Source organism: Ostrea edulis, chromosome 4, assembly GCF_947568905.1.
Source record: "Ostrea edulis chromosome 4, xbOstEdul1.1, whole genome shotgun sequence".
Lineage (NCBI taxonomy): Eukaryota > Metazoa > Mollusca > Bivalvia > Ostreida > Ostreidae > Ostrea > Ostrea edulis.
In genome coordinates this window covers 69,878,265-69,895,423 of record NC_079167.1, presented here as the reverse complement: position 1 = coordinate 69,895,423, position 17,159 = coordinate 69,878,265, and the positions used below count along the sequence as shown (strand labels likewise).

Genomic DNA, 17,159 nt, shown 5'->3' with positions numbered 1-17,159 from the left:
CCAGGGGCCATGATTTGAACAAACTTGAATCTGCACTATGTCAGAAAGCTTTCATGTAAATATTAGCTTTTCTGGCTTAGTGGTTCTTGAGAAGATTTTTAAAGATTTTTCATATATATTTGTATGTAAAACTTTGATCCCCTATTGTGGCACCATCTGACCCCCAGGGGCCAGGATTTTAACAATTTAGAATCTGTACTATATATCAGAAAGCTTTCATATAAATCTCAGCTTTTCTGGCTTAGTGGTTCTGGGAAGAAGATTTTTAAAGATTTTTTCTATATATTTGTATGTAAAACTTTGACCCCCTATTGTGGCCCCATCCGACCCCCGGGGGCCATGATCTTAGCAATTTATAATCTGCACTATATCAGGAAGCTTTCATATAAATCTCAGCTTTTCTGGTTCAGTGGTTCTTGAGAAGAAGATTTTAAAAGATTATTCCTATAAATTTGTATGTAAAACTTTGATGCCCCCCTTGAGGCCCCATTCAATCCCCGGGGTCCATGATTTTAACGAACTTGAATCTGCACTATATCCAAAAAAAAAAAAAAAAAAAAAAAAAAAAAAAATGAAAAAAAAGAAAAAAAAACAAAAAAACTTTGACCCCCTATTGTGGCCCCATCCGACCCCTGGGGGCCATGATTTTAACAATTTAGAATCTGCATTATATAAGGAAGCTTTCATATAAATCTCAGCTATTCTGGCTCAGTGGTTCTTGAGAAGAAGATTTTTAAAGATTTTTCCTATATATTTGTATGTAAAACTTTGATCCCCTATTGTGGCCCCATCCGACCCCCGGGGGCCATGATTTTAACAATTTAGAATCTGCATTATATAAGGAAGCTTTCATATAAATCTCAGCTTTTCTGGCTCAGTGGTTCTTGAGAAGAAGATTTTTAAAGATTTTCCCTATATATTTGTATGTAAAACTTTGACCCCCTATTGTGGCCCCATCCGACCCCCGGGGGCCATGATTTTAACAATTTAGAATCTGCATTATATAAGGAAGCTTTCATATAAATCTCAGCTTTTCTGGCTCAGTGGTTCTTGAGAAGAAGATTTTTAAAGATTTTCCCTATATATTTGTATGTAAAAGTTTGACCCCCTATTGTGGCCCCATCCGACCCCCGGGGGCCATGATTTTAACAATTTAGAATCTGCACTACCTAATAAAGCTTATCTATAAATTTCATCTTTTCTGGCCCAGTGGTTCTTGAGAAGAAGATTTTTTAATGACCCTACCCTATTTTTACCTTTTCTTGATTATCTCCCCTTGGAAGGTGGCCTGGCCCTTTATTTTAACAATTTAGAATTCCCTTTACCTAAGGATGTTTTGTGCCAACTTTGGTTGAAATTGGCCCAGTGGTTGTTGAGAAGAAGTTGAAAATGTGAAAAGTTTACAGACGGACAGACGGACGCCGGAGTACGGGTGATCAGAAAAGCTCACTTGAGCTTTCAGCTCAGGTGAGCTAAAAATACTAACCTTTTGGACATTAGCTAAGATTTGTTTTCAGGCATGACAGAAAAGGCGTGCGTTTCCTAGATATTTGAATATGATCTGTTTGAGTGACCTAGGTGAAAAACAGAAACATGCTGATAGAGCAATATAAAACTGTCCCCGCCTCTTTTCAATTTATTTCAAATGATGAGTTGAGATTTCTGTGCATGTCACTGTGAACCATGAAACTTGTATGGAGCGCAAATTATCATAAACTCAAATAATTCAAGATATCATCAATTCAATTATTGCTCTTTAATAAAGTAATGCGCGAATTAAATCAATTATTGCTCTCGATCATCAAATGAATTAAGGTGCACTTTAATTCAATTATTGATCTCATCAATTGAATTAATGAGAGCAATAATTGATTTAATGTGCGCATTAATTCAATTATTGCTCTCTTCAATTCAATTGATGCATGCATCAATTGAATTAATGAGAGCAATAATAGATTTGATGTATGCATTAATTCAATTATTGCTCTCTTCAATTCAATTGATGAGAGCATCAATTTTGTAGAAATATTGCTCGCAATAATTTAGAACACGGTATAAATAATTTGATGATCTCTTTAATTCAATTGATGATATCTTTAATTATTTACAATGCTTTTGTATAAGGAATTAATGTGTGCATCAATTCTTTTTAAAAGAGCAACAATTCAATTAAAAAGAGATCATTAATTCAATTGTGGATATGTTGCATTGAAGATATCTTTAATTATATAGTTGCTCTCTCTAAAAGAATTATTGTTCTCTTCAAATGAATTAGATATCATTAATTCAATTGAAGAGAGCAATAATTTAATTAATGCGCGCATTAAATCAGTTATTGCTCTCATCAAATGAATTGATACGCGCATCAATTCAATTATTACTCTCATCAATTGATTTAATGCATGCATTTTATAAATTACATGTATTGCTCTCTTCAATTGAGCGCACATCAATTCAATTGTTGATATCATTAATTCATTTGAAGAGATCATTAATTCAATTAAAGTGCACATCAATTCAGTTGAAGAATTAATGCTATCATCAATTCAATTAATCACGCAATAATTCAGAAATGAAGACATCATTATTTGAAGAGATCTTTAATTAAATTGTTGCGCGCATCAAATGAATTGATGATGTCTTCAAATAATTGAAGATATCTACAATTAATTGAGGTTATGTTAATTTGGTGCTCCATATACTTGGGGTGTACCAAGTGATTTGATATAGGCAAAAATCTTTCGTTCCAAGTGTGAAACATACTAATAAAATATGTCTCTCCAATGACCTTGAAAACCAGTCGTTTAATCATGAAAAGTTCGATATTGCTCAGTGCTATGGCTTGCTCTGTATATCATACTTGTGCTACATCATTATCACAACTTGTTAGTGGACAATTGTGATATATTTTCTCACAGAATGAAATAATGAATCCACCATGGGTATTTTTTATTGGAGAAAATACTGACAAGAATCTCAGTTTTGGATATGTTAAGCAAAACATCATGCAAACTGCATTCAATGCAAAGACATCTTGCCAAATGAACTAGGACATTTTAAACTTAAATATATTCTTATTTCACATGATGAATCATTCACACATACATAACTAAAACAATCATTCATAGAAACAACTTGAGAGGGTGTATGAGTATAATAATATACACGGTTTCTTAATGATAAAACTGCAAGATGAAATAATGAACAGTAATTAGCCATGTTATTCTTGGACACAATATGGTACACAATAAAAATACATTGTAAACTATCACATATATATCAGAAAATTGTAGCATCATGAAAATTTAATTTGTAATTGGAAATCCTGGTGCCTTATTCTTTGGCATATTTTCATTTCATGCAATGGAAATCTTCAAAATTTAAATGGTGCTATTATTTTTTACCTATTTTCCATCATCCGTCAAAAAATCTAAAAGTTCTAATGCATCCAAATTACCTGATCTGCAGTATATCCAGCAACTTTTGAAAATCAAAATAGTATAAACTTCAAAGCCTTCACTGAAGTGATAGAGCAGATTACCTCTATAAGAAATCATGTATACTTCACTGAAATCAACAACACAAGTGGTACTCTTGCTTTGTCACTGTCAGAGGGAGGCAATAATTCCGTGATTCCAAAACAAGAGATCTACTGTATATACTGTAATATACATGTATAACCTTATGTCAAACTACCCGAGTTTGAATCACATACATGGTATTGTTCATTTGGAAACCCTCTAATTTTCACACTTTTCAGTATAAACGATCAGGGATTTTGACCCCAGAAGCTGTGTTCCAAAACCCAATGGAATCTTCCACTTGTAATATGTATAAACAATGGTCCAGCATATAAACTGTATGCCTCCATGAAAAAAAAAGACTGGTTCATGACTACAAATGCTTTTTGTGATTGAATGTTTGAAATACCATTCAGAAACCACAAAGGACTATAAATTGCTTGGACATAATTTGGTGAAAATACATTTGCAATCTCTCAAGTTTATACGTACGGTATGCTTTTTCCAATTTTGCAAAACCAAGAAACATATTCACCAACTTTGCAGAATTCTTGCAATAGAATTTCAGAAAAATATGTTATTTGTTGTGTTTTTTTTAATTGAAAACATAATTTTGAAGCGTTGATTTTTTAAAAAAAAAACTATAGAGCAAGTGATTTTTCTCGAAACCAATGACATATCATTTCTAGAAATATACACAACATTCATTAAAATCAGGTCAAATCATGCCCATCTTGTATATAGTTCTTTAAGTCTATTCAAATTCAAAGTGACACTGGCATAAAATCTAATGAACCTCAAAACAGGAGGAATCTTCTTTTCATGATTATTAAATTAAGTCCATGCTAATTTGAACACTAATAAATGGTGTGTGAGAAATCATCTTAAGATCATTTGATTGAAGTCTGCTTGACCACCATTCAGCCGAACATGAGCCAATTCAAAAGAATTACCGTAGTTACTAGATATAGTACATATACAGATGTAATTCACTCCATCAGAAGACATACATATATATGTACTGATCTATTTGTAATCAGTTTAATCCTAATTTCTAACTCTGTTTGGCCTTTTTCTTTGCTTTGGAGCCCAGTGGCTGTGAGCCAGAACAGACTAGAAGCTGCCAGTAGTAGGCCATGCCAAACAGACAGGCTCCACACACAATGACAATGTACTCCAGATGGTTGGGGTACTTGGTGCCACAGATGGTGTACCAGCTCTGTCCCGGCTTGGGAAGATCCTTTATGCAGTGAAAGTCAAACACAGCTTCATCATATTTCTCCACACAGAGGTACTTGTGTTTCTCCAGAACCTGGCAAAGGAGAAAACATCCACCTTTCAAATTTGAGTAGAAATGTCAAAGTAGAATGTCTACAATCTATTTCTTCAAGAAAAATTGCATGCACTTTCCACGCTTATAAAATACCACTATATGTATAGAAGAATATGAGGTAAAATCGACATACAATATCACATGTGTAGATTTTACCTCGCACTATAAAATTGACAATTTGGTTTTAATCGTATCAGACTACAACTATCTTGTCATATATCATTCAGTATCCATATTACATTTAAATCTTAAATACAGGTGACAACACTAGAATTGTTATGATATATAATAACACTGGTAATTATCATATATTTACAGCTTCTCCGTTGTTGCATGTAACTGTTGTCTTGCTTTAAAGGGACTGATTCACAATCCTCCCCCCCCCCCCCCCCTCATTTTGTTTTCCACTTTTACAGTCCCTGAAACATTCTACTTTACCATTTTTCCGTTCACTCACCATGCACTCTACATTAATCTTTAGTCAGAGTTTTGCACACATAACACAGGGTTAAGGCTAAAATATTGCTCTTATCCTTGCATTTAGAAGGTCAAAAGTTTGACTGTCAACATTAGATGAGTTAATATTTTAATGTTGAACATAAAAAATGAAAAAACATTTTTTCAAAACATGTAAACCAGTCCCTTTAAAGGGACTGGTTCACGATTTTTGAAAAAAATATTTTTCATATTTGATGCCAAACATTAAAAATATAACTGATTAAATGATGACAGCCAAAATTTTGAACTTCTGAACGCAAGAATAAAAGCAATATTTTAGCCTTAAATCTGTGTTATGTAAACAAAGACTCGAGTCTTTTCATGTATACAAACAAACCAGTGAAATGTTAATTTTGTAATATAAAGCATCCTAATTTTGCAAAGTTACAAATTTTAACTTTTAGATGACACATTTTACCCGAAAAATGCTTGAAATGTGAAAGATATAATAAACTTAGACCGATATCCATTTCTTTTGAAAATTTCGTAAACATAACATACCGCAATCTTTGTTTACAAAACAAATAATAGACTCTCTAAAATGAGCTTCTGTAATGATGTATAACCTTGATTTTTATGTGAAATCTGTTAAATACATCAGACAATACAGTCTATGCGAAAGTTTTTTGGACCACATAGGACATTCGGTCCTGTGTAATCAATGAACACACCGGACCAAACCAAATTTTGTCAGACCGAAAAACCTAATGTAAAAAAGTGAAACACGTGAAAATGTAAAACCAAGGAAATCTTAATTTATTATACTAGTAATACTATACCAGTGATCCCTCCCGCATAATACTTTAGACGGTCCATGGGGTTTAATCACATTCATTTACGTATTTGGATTTGTGTGATATTTTTTACTCATAACAAACATTTAAATGACTCCGCTTCAAAATAATAAAGCTCAAAACCGGACACTGAGACATCGGACATTCTGGTCCGGTGTAAAAAATGATGCATCGGACCTTAGGCACTGCACATCGGTCAGGTCTGACGGTCCGATGTCTTTTGCATAGACTGACAATAGATTTTGATCATTAAAAGTGAAAAACAAAATTTTGGGGGAAATCGTGAATCAGTCCCTTTAATGTCCTGTCTTGTTGACATTACTTCAACTTACATGACCAAAGGCAGTGTACACTGGGGTGGTTTCCTGACATGGACCAATGGTTTCGTGCAGCCCAGAAGCCACTTGATTCTCTGGTTTGGCTGTGAACACCAGAAAGATGTAGGTACAGTAATGGATCAGCAAGGCTAGCACAACCTCATTGAAGAAGGATTCTGAAATCATGAAAGATAAAAAGTTCATAGAATCACTCCACATCAAAAGTTCATAGAATGACTCCACATTAAAAGTTCATAGAATAACTCCACATCAAAAGTTCATAGAATCACTCCACATCAAAAGTTCATAGAATGTCTCCACATCAAAAGTTCATAGAATGTCTCCACATTAAAAGTTCATAGAATCACTCCACATTAAAAGTTCATAGAATGAATCCACATTAAAAGTTCATAGAATGAATCCACATTAAAAGTTCATAGAATGACTCCACATTGAAAGTTCATAGAATAACTCCACATTGAAAGTTCATAGAATGAATCCACATTAAAAGTTCATAGAATAACTCCACATTGAAAGTTCATAGAATGAATCCACATTAAAAGTTCATAGAATGACTCCACATTAAAAGTTCATAGAATAACTCCACATCAAAAGTTCATAGAATGTCTCCACATCAAAAGTTCATAGAATCACTCCACATCAAAAGTTCATAGAATCACTCCACATCAAAAGTTCATAGAATCACTCCACATCAAAAGTTCATAGAATCACTCCACATCAAAAGTTCATAGAATCACTCTACATCATGCTGTAAAATTACTGTGAACAAGGGCACAACAATGAGTGATGTTCTACTGTAAAATACCCTGAAGTTTGGAGTCAACATCATTGGCTAGAAACTTTGTTTGAATTGTTTTCACTGACTATCGTCCAATCACAATGTAGTAGGCGGAGCTGAGACATCAGAACTGTTGTGTGAATAAAGCTGCTTTGTAGGGGTGTCGGGGTCAGGTTAAATTTTGATGAATCCATCATGGAAGACAAATTAAAACAGATGTTGATCAACACATCTAAATTTTATACAAAGGTCAAAACAATTAGCTCAAAGTTTCCTGCCGGTGATGTCGACTCCAAACTTCACAGTATTTCTCACAATAATCATACAGAAGGACAGTATCATGTCCATTAAAATTGATGAAAGAACTTTTTATATTTTTACCCAGGATTGATTGATTGATTGATGTTTTCCACCACACGCAACAATTTTTCAGTTATCTGGTGGTGCCCAGTTTTTATTGGTGGAAGAGAGAACCCCGATACAATGTACCTGGTAAGAGACCACCGACCTTCCGAAAGTAAACTGGAAAACTTTCTCACTTACCGGCGTGAGCGGGATTCGAACCCACGCCGATAGAGGTGAGAGGCTGTGTGATTTTGAGCACGATGCTCTAACCACTCGGCCACGGAGGCCCCTTTTAAACAGATCAATCCTTTTTACCCAGGAAGCACACGGATAAATATTTTTACCCAGGTAGCACACAGATAAACAAATTTTCAGTGAAGATCTAAGTTTTCACCATTACATTCTTGATAGTAAGGATAGGGCTCCTTCATCTCTCTCCTATTTCAGAGTTACTCATTTGGTCCTAAGCAAATTAAAGTCATATACTACTTGTTTTAAATTCAAACTGTAGAGAATGTAAGGTATTCAACTGCCAGGTAGTCTAGCACATGAGACCAGAGTCATAGGTTCTGCATAGTGCAGCAAAGTACACACATAAAACTTAACAGCTTGTAGGCCCTTACTCTTTTTTGTTTTCTCTCTTTCCACCAGCTCATGTCTTTTGACTGCAGCTTTTCTGTCACCTGCCCAAGTAATCATGACATAGACAGACATCTGGATAAAAACACACACCTCTGTGTGGATGTTATTGCTATCATGGAGAGGATGGTAAACTGGCATAAACTGGATTACTCCGAGAGGCATTCCCAAAATGCCTGCCAGCAAGCAAGCAATCAACTCCTTGAAAAATCTAAAAATTAGATGCATCAAAATTTGTATTTTACTTTTATTTATCAGGCCTTCTCAATAAATAAAAAAATTTGACTGATGCTAATGGAATACTGCTGTTTCTAAACATCATGCAAATATGAATTTACTACAATATAATTGTGTATTTTCTCAGAGAATTGTCAGCTAATACATCTTTTGATCATACACTGTACATCTTCAAAGAGAGAATATGAATTTTCTATTTCAGAAATAATCACATTAAGCTTACCCAGCACTTTGTAACTTTTCTTCACTCTTGGTCAGGAGCTTATGAACTCCATAAAATACAAAAGTCATTCCTGCAGAAAATGTAGCATGGAAATAGTAGCTTGTCCATGGCACCCAGTAATGGCGGTCGTAAATGTTCGGGTCCGTGTCATGCCAGGTCCACCACAGCAGTTTAATGCCCATAATATCATACGGTAGGTCTATCAAGACCACAGATATACCCACTGTGAATATACAGAAATGTGTTAAATAGATAGATTTATTCAGGTTAAAAATCAAAGTATGACACAGTGTGATATAAATAGCATATTAACTGACAAGAACAATGAAATATAAATACATGTATCCATATCTCGTATGATCTTGAAATATTATGCTATTTAAATAAGACTAGAAATTTGAACTAAATAGACATATAATGGTTATCACAGTATCGTTTTATTGATTTGCATCTAAGAATAATCCATGAAAGCACAAGTGCTTATTTCCAATGGTGTTAAATGTGGGGTAGAAATATTCTGATGGGACTGACCCAGCAGTCTTGAAAAAGAACCCGAATGGTAAACTATCTGCACTGTATTACAAGAGGATGGCAAGTATCATTACTGCATCACAAGCCTGAGATGTGACGTGAAAAACTTTACATTGGGACTGTGGAAGTGCTTTACTCTAGTACTGTTTCTTTTCTGCTGTCAGAGGATGATTTTTTTTTTCTGTTCGTGTTATATCAAGTAGATAGTTTATATATTACCAAATTACACGATACAAAAACTATTACCTGCAAATGGCTCTGCCCACCAAGGAAGTCTGAGATGAGAAACTCCAACCACAGCAGTGTAGTAAAAGAAGGTATCTATCAACACAGAAAGTGAATGAAAAAATGTTCAACTTCATACCAAATGGAATACTGTAAAACAACTTTTATTCACGCCATTTCGCAGCTACTTTATTTCGTGATTCACCTGTGGTAAACTGGTTTGCGGCGAGTAATTTTCGCGATAAAGCCTTTTTCAAGCCTATGATAGACATTCAAGGACTGGTTCTCAACGAGAAATATTTGAGACGATAAGGTTCTCGCAAATTTTGCTAAATTTTCTCGCACGCAATAAAAGTTGGTTTACAGTACACATACCGCTAAATCAAAATTAGGTACTGCAATTACTGAGAGGGTAAAAATATAGAATCAAGGTATATTGGTATTGACATGCAACACCACAGGCACTGCCTCAAGACTGAGTTACAAATGTAGGTAAATTTTATTTTAATTCTTTATAAGAGTTTCCAGTGAATCGTAACAGAAAGCTTTTATATCACATATAACATACATAACACCATGATATACAATGGTAGTCGCTGCCCTGCAAACATCACCATCCCTTGAGCATGCCAGAAGTTGTCAATGTCTGGAAGGAAATAGCTGACCATTTCTGTGGTTAACCCCTGGAGAATACAGGTCAGCCACAGCCACTTGTATCGCCCACCATTGCGAAGAGCTGAAAAAAGCAAATTACCCATTCTTAATGCAATTGCATATACTATTAGATAACAAGGACAGAAAAGCAATATATGTACCAATAAAAACCACAGCAAAATATCCATGTAAGAAAGTGAGCTTGAGAAAAATTCATTTTCTTAAAAATTGGAAGTTTTTGTTTTGTTTATATAGGATGCATGTACTGATCCAGAAAAAAAAATCCAAGAGTTTTGGAAACGGTACATAATAAGTCCATCACAAGTCTATGTAGGGTGTTTTGGGAACTGTACATAATACGTCCATCACAAGTCTATGTAGGGTGTTTTGAGAACTGTACATAATAACGCCCATCACAAGTCTATGTAGGGTGTTTTGAGAACTGTACATAATAACGCCCATCACAAGTCTATGTAGGGTGTTTTTATGAAGTTGTCTGTGTTTGTTCTCTAAGACATTGATTAGCAAACATGACAAAAATGTCAGGAGTTGTAGAACTTTACTTAAGTTAGTATTATAGCCATCAACAAGCTATGACATACTTTCTTTTGTAACATATGAATAAATGAAGTTAGATGGACAGAGAGAGATTGCAGAGAGTGGAAGCTCTCTACTGCCAACCCTCATGATCAAGAAAAATGGAGATCTAAGGTAAAATCTGCCGTGCATGCAGCTCACCAGCTATCTGGAGGAGGCCCACTAGTGTGGACAATGCCCCTGGACCTGCACATAAGTAAAAAGGAACCGACCGACAAGATGGACAAACCATGTAGTATTTCCTCAAAATTGACGAGGCAACTTTGTCAAAAATTCAAGAAAATCAAAATGTTTACCGAATGCACATTATCAATTCTATAATACAAACATTGTGAAATAAGAGGGTCTATGGGAGGAGTTCGACAAACTGTGTACCAGTCCTCTGTATAACATAAAATTTCAAATAAAGGGCCAAAATTCCTGCAATAGATGTCAATGATAATAGTACATGTAACAGGGAACCCCAAACAGACACTGCTGTAACAGTATCATAAAATGTCCTGTCTAAACTGAAACAGCCGTATAACAAGAAGAGGTCCACAATTTTTCAAAGGGGGAAACCAAATTGACATAAATGTATTTTTATCAAAAATTAAGTGGCGTCCGGCGTCCTTACCCCCCCCCCCCCCCCCCCCCCCCTCCAATCTTTGTCATGTAAAAGTTGCCTGTACTTTTCAACCTTTGTATATAAGAATACATTATCATCTGACATACAGAATTATATATACAAACACTAAACTACCCAAACTATGACTTAGAATTGAAAATTTTTAGTTCATGATTAGAACATCTATGCTTTAACTTTCTGAAGAGGTACATTAATTCAGATTGTTGCCATGGCCAATATTAGTAAGCAAATTAAGCAAGGAGAGAGATATGGGTGGGGGGAGGGGGAGGAGAAGAGGCTGCTTGGCCAATTTTTAAAACATGCACAGTGTAAATAGAGAAAGTATTTGAATCAGTGAAGCACTTAAATATCATGTACATTTATCAATAATTCTCAAACTTGTACATACCATGGCAGAGACACAGTATGGAATTAATTATCATGTAGGCTTCTGCCACAAAAAATGTTGGATGTTTCTCCAATATATCCTTGGGGTTTCTGAATTTCACCCACCATTCCAATTTCTGTAAGAAAATTTCACTGAAATGATCCTTGTTCTATGACTGAACAAAATTGTTAAATGTATATATTCATAGCACTACTATATTTTACTTTATGGTACATGCACTTTAATTTGGTGAACAAACCACCTGAGCATTCCATTTGGCAAAACAGAATTTAACTGAACGATATCATCTCAGAATTTCATAAAAATTTCACATTTAAAAAGAAATTTTAAGGAAAATTGACCACTGTAAAAGCAAAGTTTTTCTTTTGAGAATTCATTTTTGTTTTTGGTTGAATAAAAATACTGCATGTGTGTTTGTGTGGTCTTGCATTCATGATCAGGAAAGAGTAATGGTCAGTCACTCTACTGTGCAGCCTGAATTTCATTGGGGATCGATATAAAATTGTTGGTATGTTCGTACTACAGAAACAAAATAAACTTCTATGAAATCTTTTTAATTTTACAGTACTTTGATTAAATTTCCTCAGTGCTGACTTTACCCGACACAAATATCTTTCACTGCAATGCAGTTTGTACAGTTATAAAACAAAATACCCCCAAAAAAAAACAACAACAAAAAAAAACATAACTGACTTTGAACCAAATTTGTGCAAGGATACATTATTGTATTAAGAAAAACATTTAACCACTACAGGTCCAGTTTTATTACTTTTCTTTCGTGTATTCTTTCATGCACAGTAACATTTCAAGAGATTGCAACAAGATTCAATATCTAGAAGTTAGATAACTACAACCCACAAACAAGAGGCCCTGGGGCCACATCACTCACCTGAGAGTAGTATTTTCCCATTTAAAACATTAAATCAAATTGATTGGTCTGAATGTTATCAGGCTGTATGGATCTTATTCTTCCTGATATCTAACATTTTCCCAAACCATAGGCACTTGAAAACAGAAACCCTCCTCCATCCCATCTATTAGTCCCCATCTAGGCCAAATGAAAATATATTTGTTTATTGTTACCCCACTGACCCCCCCCCCCCCTTTTTTTTTTTACTGAACTTTCAAGTTTTTCATTTGCAAAAATAATTGAATGAATGTTTTGCCACTGTACAATTTAATTTTTGACCATATACAAAATGGACATTGTATTAGCTGCAGATCTGTAGCTCTCTATTGAATTAAAAACAATTCTGATATTCTGAATTGGACATGATGGATAAGAAGCCCCTGCGGCCCTATCACATAAGAAAAATGGAGGAAGTTCAGATATACAGAAAAGTTGGCCATGTTGTCCAATTTTTTTAAACATGAATTTATATGACAGTCGTACTGCTAAATGATTTATATGGATGGGGATTCGATTTATGGATAATAGGACCATGTTACTTGTATTTTGCAGGACAAAAACCATACAAAAGTATTGGTTCACTTGTAGCGATCAGCTGGGTTTGATCGCCAGTGGCCAGATAGCTCAGTTGGTAGAGCACCTGACTAGAGATTCAGGGGCCCTAAGTTTAAATCCCGGTCTGGTCCATTGCATTTTCTTATTACATTTGGTACTGACAGGTGAAAATGCCTGCCAGGGGATTAAGATCCTGGGTTGATGTCTTCAAGTGTTCAGTTGGTAGAGCACCTGACTAGAGATTCAGAGGGCCCAGGTTCTAGTCCAGTCTGTTGCATTTTCTTCCTTCCCATTACACACTAAATTGGGAAATATTGTTCACTAAATTAGGAAAAATTGAAGCTCAGAATAGGGCCGAATTTTAGCCTCTGAGAAAAGGGTTATACTTGGATATATATTTTATTACATTCAAAATGCAACTGCTTAAGTAACTGACGTGGCCCATGGGCCTGTTGATAGTAAACTCTAGGTCTACGGCATTGCAAAGACGATTAAAATTTGCCCTAGCAAATCCATCAATACTGTGTAGCGATAACTTACGTCTGAATTGTTTAAAGTCAACATGATCGTTTAGATGGAAAATCGTCCGAGGGGGCAAATTCCGGTCCTTGGTCGAGATACTCTTCCTCGAACAGTTAGTTTGTCATTACCTTAAAAAAAATAAGATTTTAAAATATTGGATATTCTTCGCACTAAAGAAAAACAAAGAAATGAAATACAATAACTAAAATATAACTTTTTACAGTGAACTTATTTACCGCTCGCCGGTTCAGCAGCAGCAATAATGCAGCAAATCAAACAGGAAATCAAGAACGCGGAGTAGAATTAAAACCTATTCTAGTTAGCTTATAACGTCCGGAATATGATATAATTTCGATATCTCTGTGTTACTTAGAAAATATTCAGAGGACATCCCTAAATGGCACTACTGACACCTTTGGCTTCCAAAGACCCTACTACTGAATTAAGAGCTATAAAGATTTATTAGTTTAAAGTAAAGTAAAGTAAAGTAAATTTTATTTAAAGTCGGCACTATATACATCAACATGCCAAACGTCAAACACAAGCTCTGTAAAGCTTTTTAGCCGACTATTGGTTTATTTTGTATAATACGGCGTTTGAAATATGACTTGTTTTATTATTGAATTGATAAATTTTAAGACTCACATCAAATATCATAAACAATCAAAGCATACAAATTATTCATTTCAAGCTGTAGTTTTACATTCGACTCTAGAACTTTGCAAATTTAAACAAATTCTAAATGTGGCGTAGCCACGGTAGCGCGCGCAATAATTTCAATATGACAATCCTTTATTTTGCAACAAAACTCCAGTGGGTTAGCTACACTGTAGCACTGTACTTGCACGTGCTTACAGATATTTTCGTTAAATTTTTATTACATATTACGAAAAATGTCCTCAGCTTCTGGGGGGTAGCCCCACAGACCCCCTGCTTACAAATATTTCAAACCTAGCTACGCCACTGAACCCCCATATATAAAACATATACAATGCTGGTTCCAAATATCACTTAGATGATTATGATAAAATATTTTATATGAACGCCATATTATACCACAACCCCCCCCCCAAAAAAAAACAAAAATAAAAACCCACCAACTATAGATCAGTACAGTTTTTATTTAGTATCGCCGAACTGAGTATGTATCGTCTCAAGCCACGGTCCGGAGTCCGCATATATACAACTCTCTCCTACGGATGAGAAGATCGTATATATTGGCCGTGGTTTGCGAAGATGGACTGAGTATATCCTGTCTTCTTTTTTCGATTTCGGCATTTCTGATTTAAAAATATGTACAGCTATTTCGATTTGCAAGTTTTTCACGAAATAGCAGAAAAACCAATACTCTTCAGATCTGAACGAAAGGATAAGAAAGACGATAAACTATTCACATTTCATGGATATTTTCAAAATTTCATCGCTTTTAAATTGTTTTCCGAAAGTCAGTGTCTATACAGATATGCCAGCTCGTCGTTTTCAAGGGCAGCCAGCGGGGGAAGTTGACATCACAATTCTTTACAAATATAGAAAAATCAATCTGCATGCCAATCTGACTTTGCATATGAAAATAATTATCTTTTAATGTAAAAATAACTGATAACGAACGTTGTCAAAAGGTGTACGTGGGGGGTGGGGGTGGGGGGTGTTGATCTTCTCCTCCCGCCCCCCTGGTTCTACTTGTGCTTGCTATATAGGTAAACTTTCCTGACATTGTGGGATCTAATCAATATCGGATAACCGAACTGAATCTAATCACACATTTAAGTGTCAGCTATTAATTTTCTGTGCATGGGTAGATATGATACTGATACTGATAGATATGAACGCGTTTTCCCGCAAAAAAAAAAAAAAAAAATGGGTCACTTGTAAATGACATTTCAAGTCAGAAATTACAAGAAAAGACCATTGACGCTGTCTAAGCTAACTAGCTATAAAGATGACAACTCCGCCATTTGGATGAAATTATCGCAAGTACTGTATTTGTAGTTTATGCCATGTCCCGTGGTAGTTTTTGGTCTTGTCTAACCAGTTTTCAGTGGCGGAGAGGGCCCCCACCCCTTTTCTCCCCGCTACAATTGAATCTACAATACATTATACTGACAAAGAGATGACAAGGTTGTAAAACATTCAAGCCCTGCATAGAATATGTTTAAATGATAGTTTTATCAGAAAAAAATGTGAGTAAAAACTCTATATTTGACACCCATTTTGGCTAAAACTTGACTTTCACCCCCCCCCCCCCCCCCCCCCATTGGATCTGCCACTCGTTTGTGTGACAATTCATAAGTGTTTAGGAGTAGCAGTTGTCAGTTATATTCTGACGAAAGGAAACCACCACTACTACTACCACTACATAGGCGGATCCAGGAATATGTGAGGGGGTGGGGGTGGGTTAGCACTTGTTCTTTCAGGTACTTTTCACAACCTCCACCCCTGCCCCCAATTTACACCCTTTGTTCGTGTACATAACATCCCAGGGAGATCTGGAGACATTTATACATGAAAATGCTTAGTTTGTTTACTACTAGGGGGGGGGGGGATTCAGTTGATCTAATCGCCATACTCGGACCTGATTTTGCAATGCCGAAAAAAAAAGTGGTTGAAAGGTTACCCCCGATAGGCCCGGGGTCTGGGGATAAATTGCGCGAAATCCTGCATTCTGAACATTTCCTGATACATACTTTCCCCTTTCAAATTGTCTACTTCTTTATGAAAACTATACTTTTTAAAGAATTCTTAAATGATACAAGTTTGTATCTGACGAAAATATCGTAAATATATATTGATCAGTGTGTCATCTTATTTTAATATTAATATGCTGGTGTTGAATGTTGTAATTACATGTAAGCATCCATCTTTCATATCATTTTGACTCAGTCTCGTTAAAACTGAATAACTTGAATTTTTGGTCCGCAAAAAAAAAAAAAAAAAAGAAGGGGGGGGGGGGTTCCGGACCCCCTGGACCCTTCTCTGGATCCGCTAAGTACTAAGTATTACTACTAGGACCTACTATTACAGCTACTTCTACTACTATTATTACTACTACTATGTAACTACTACCACTACCACTATTACTACTAAGTACTACTACTACTGTTACTACTACTACCACCACCACTACTACTACTACTACTACTACTACTGCTGCTGCTGCTGCTGCTACTACTACAAATATTAACCACTATTACTACCAATATTAACTACTATTAAGTACATATACGTATCTGTATATTCTTGCATGGAAGTTTTCTTTTATTTTGTATTCTTTTATGTGTACATGCATGCTATGTGTCTCTGTCCTTGATATACATATGAATGTGATAGTCGGTTAAAAAGCTCTACAGAGCTTGTGTTTTGATATGTTGAATGTATATAGTGCCGACTTTAAATAAAATTTACTTTACTTTTACTTTACGTTTACTTTACTTTTACTTTACTTT

The 17,159-nt window shown here is 35.3% G+C and overlaps 1 protein-coding gene across 3 annotated transcripts; it reads right to left on the bottom strand.

Annotated features, from left to right (window-relative positions):
* Window positions 1-2,932: 2,932 nt before the first annotated feature.
* LOC125671932 (uncharacterized) lies at window positions 2,933-14,012 on the bottom strand. 3 transcript variants are annotated; one of them, XM_048907919.2, is made up of 9 exons: window positions 13,953-14,012; window positions 13,735-13,844; window positions 11,730-11,844; window positions 10,031-10,198; window positions 9,484-9,558; window positions 8,707-8,929; window positions 8,231-8,457; window positions 6,479-6,639; window positions 2,933-4,833 (listed from the first exon to the last, which is right to left on the bottom strand). In XM_048907919.2, exons 2-9 carry the CDS (start codon window positions 13,756-13,758, stop codon window positions 4,576-4,578), a joined length of 1,251 nt encoding a protein of 416 aa, XP_048763876.2. In that variant the 5' UTR covers window positions 13,759-13,844; window positions 13,953-14,012; the 3' UTR covers window positions 2,933-4,575. The 3 variants fall into 3 exon arrangements, with proteins under 3 accessions (XP_048763876.2, XP_048763877.2, XP_048763878.2); XM_048907920.2 differs by having other exon boundaries at window positions 13,938-14,003; XM_048907921.2 differs by lacking the exon at window positions 13,953-14,012 and adding an exon at window positions 13,344-13,493 and having other exon boundaries at window positions 13,735-13,845.
* Window positions 14,013-17,159: the final 3,147 nt, after the last annotated feature.

What these genes read in the sequence shown, in the direction of transcription:
- LOC125671932 (XM_048907919.2), bottom strand. Translation starts at nt 13,758, where the DNA reads ATGTTGACTTTAAACAATTCAGAC. An exon ending in TGACTTTAAACAATTCAGAC is followed by an intron (nt 11,845 to 13,734) that starts GTAAGTTATCGC and finishes ATTTTCTTACAG; the next exon opens with AAATTGGAATGGTGGGTGAA. An exon ending in TGTACACTGCCTTTGGTCAT is followed by an intron (nt 4,834 to 6,478) that starts GTAAGTTGAAGT and finishes CTCCTTTGCCAG; the next exon opens with GTTCTGGAGAAACACAAGTA.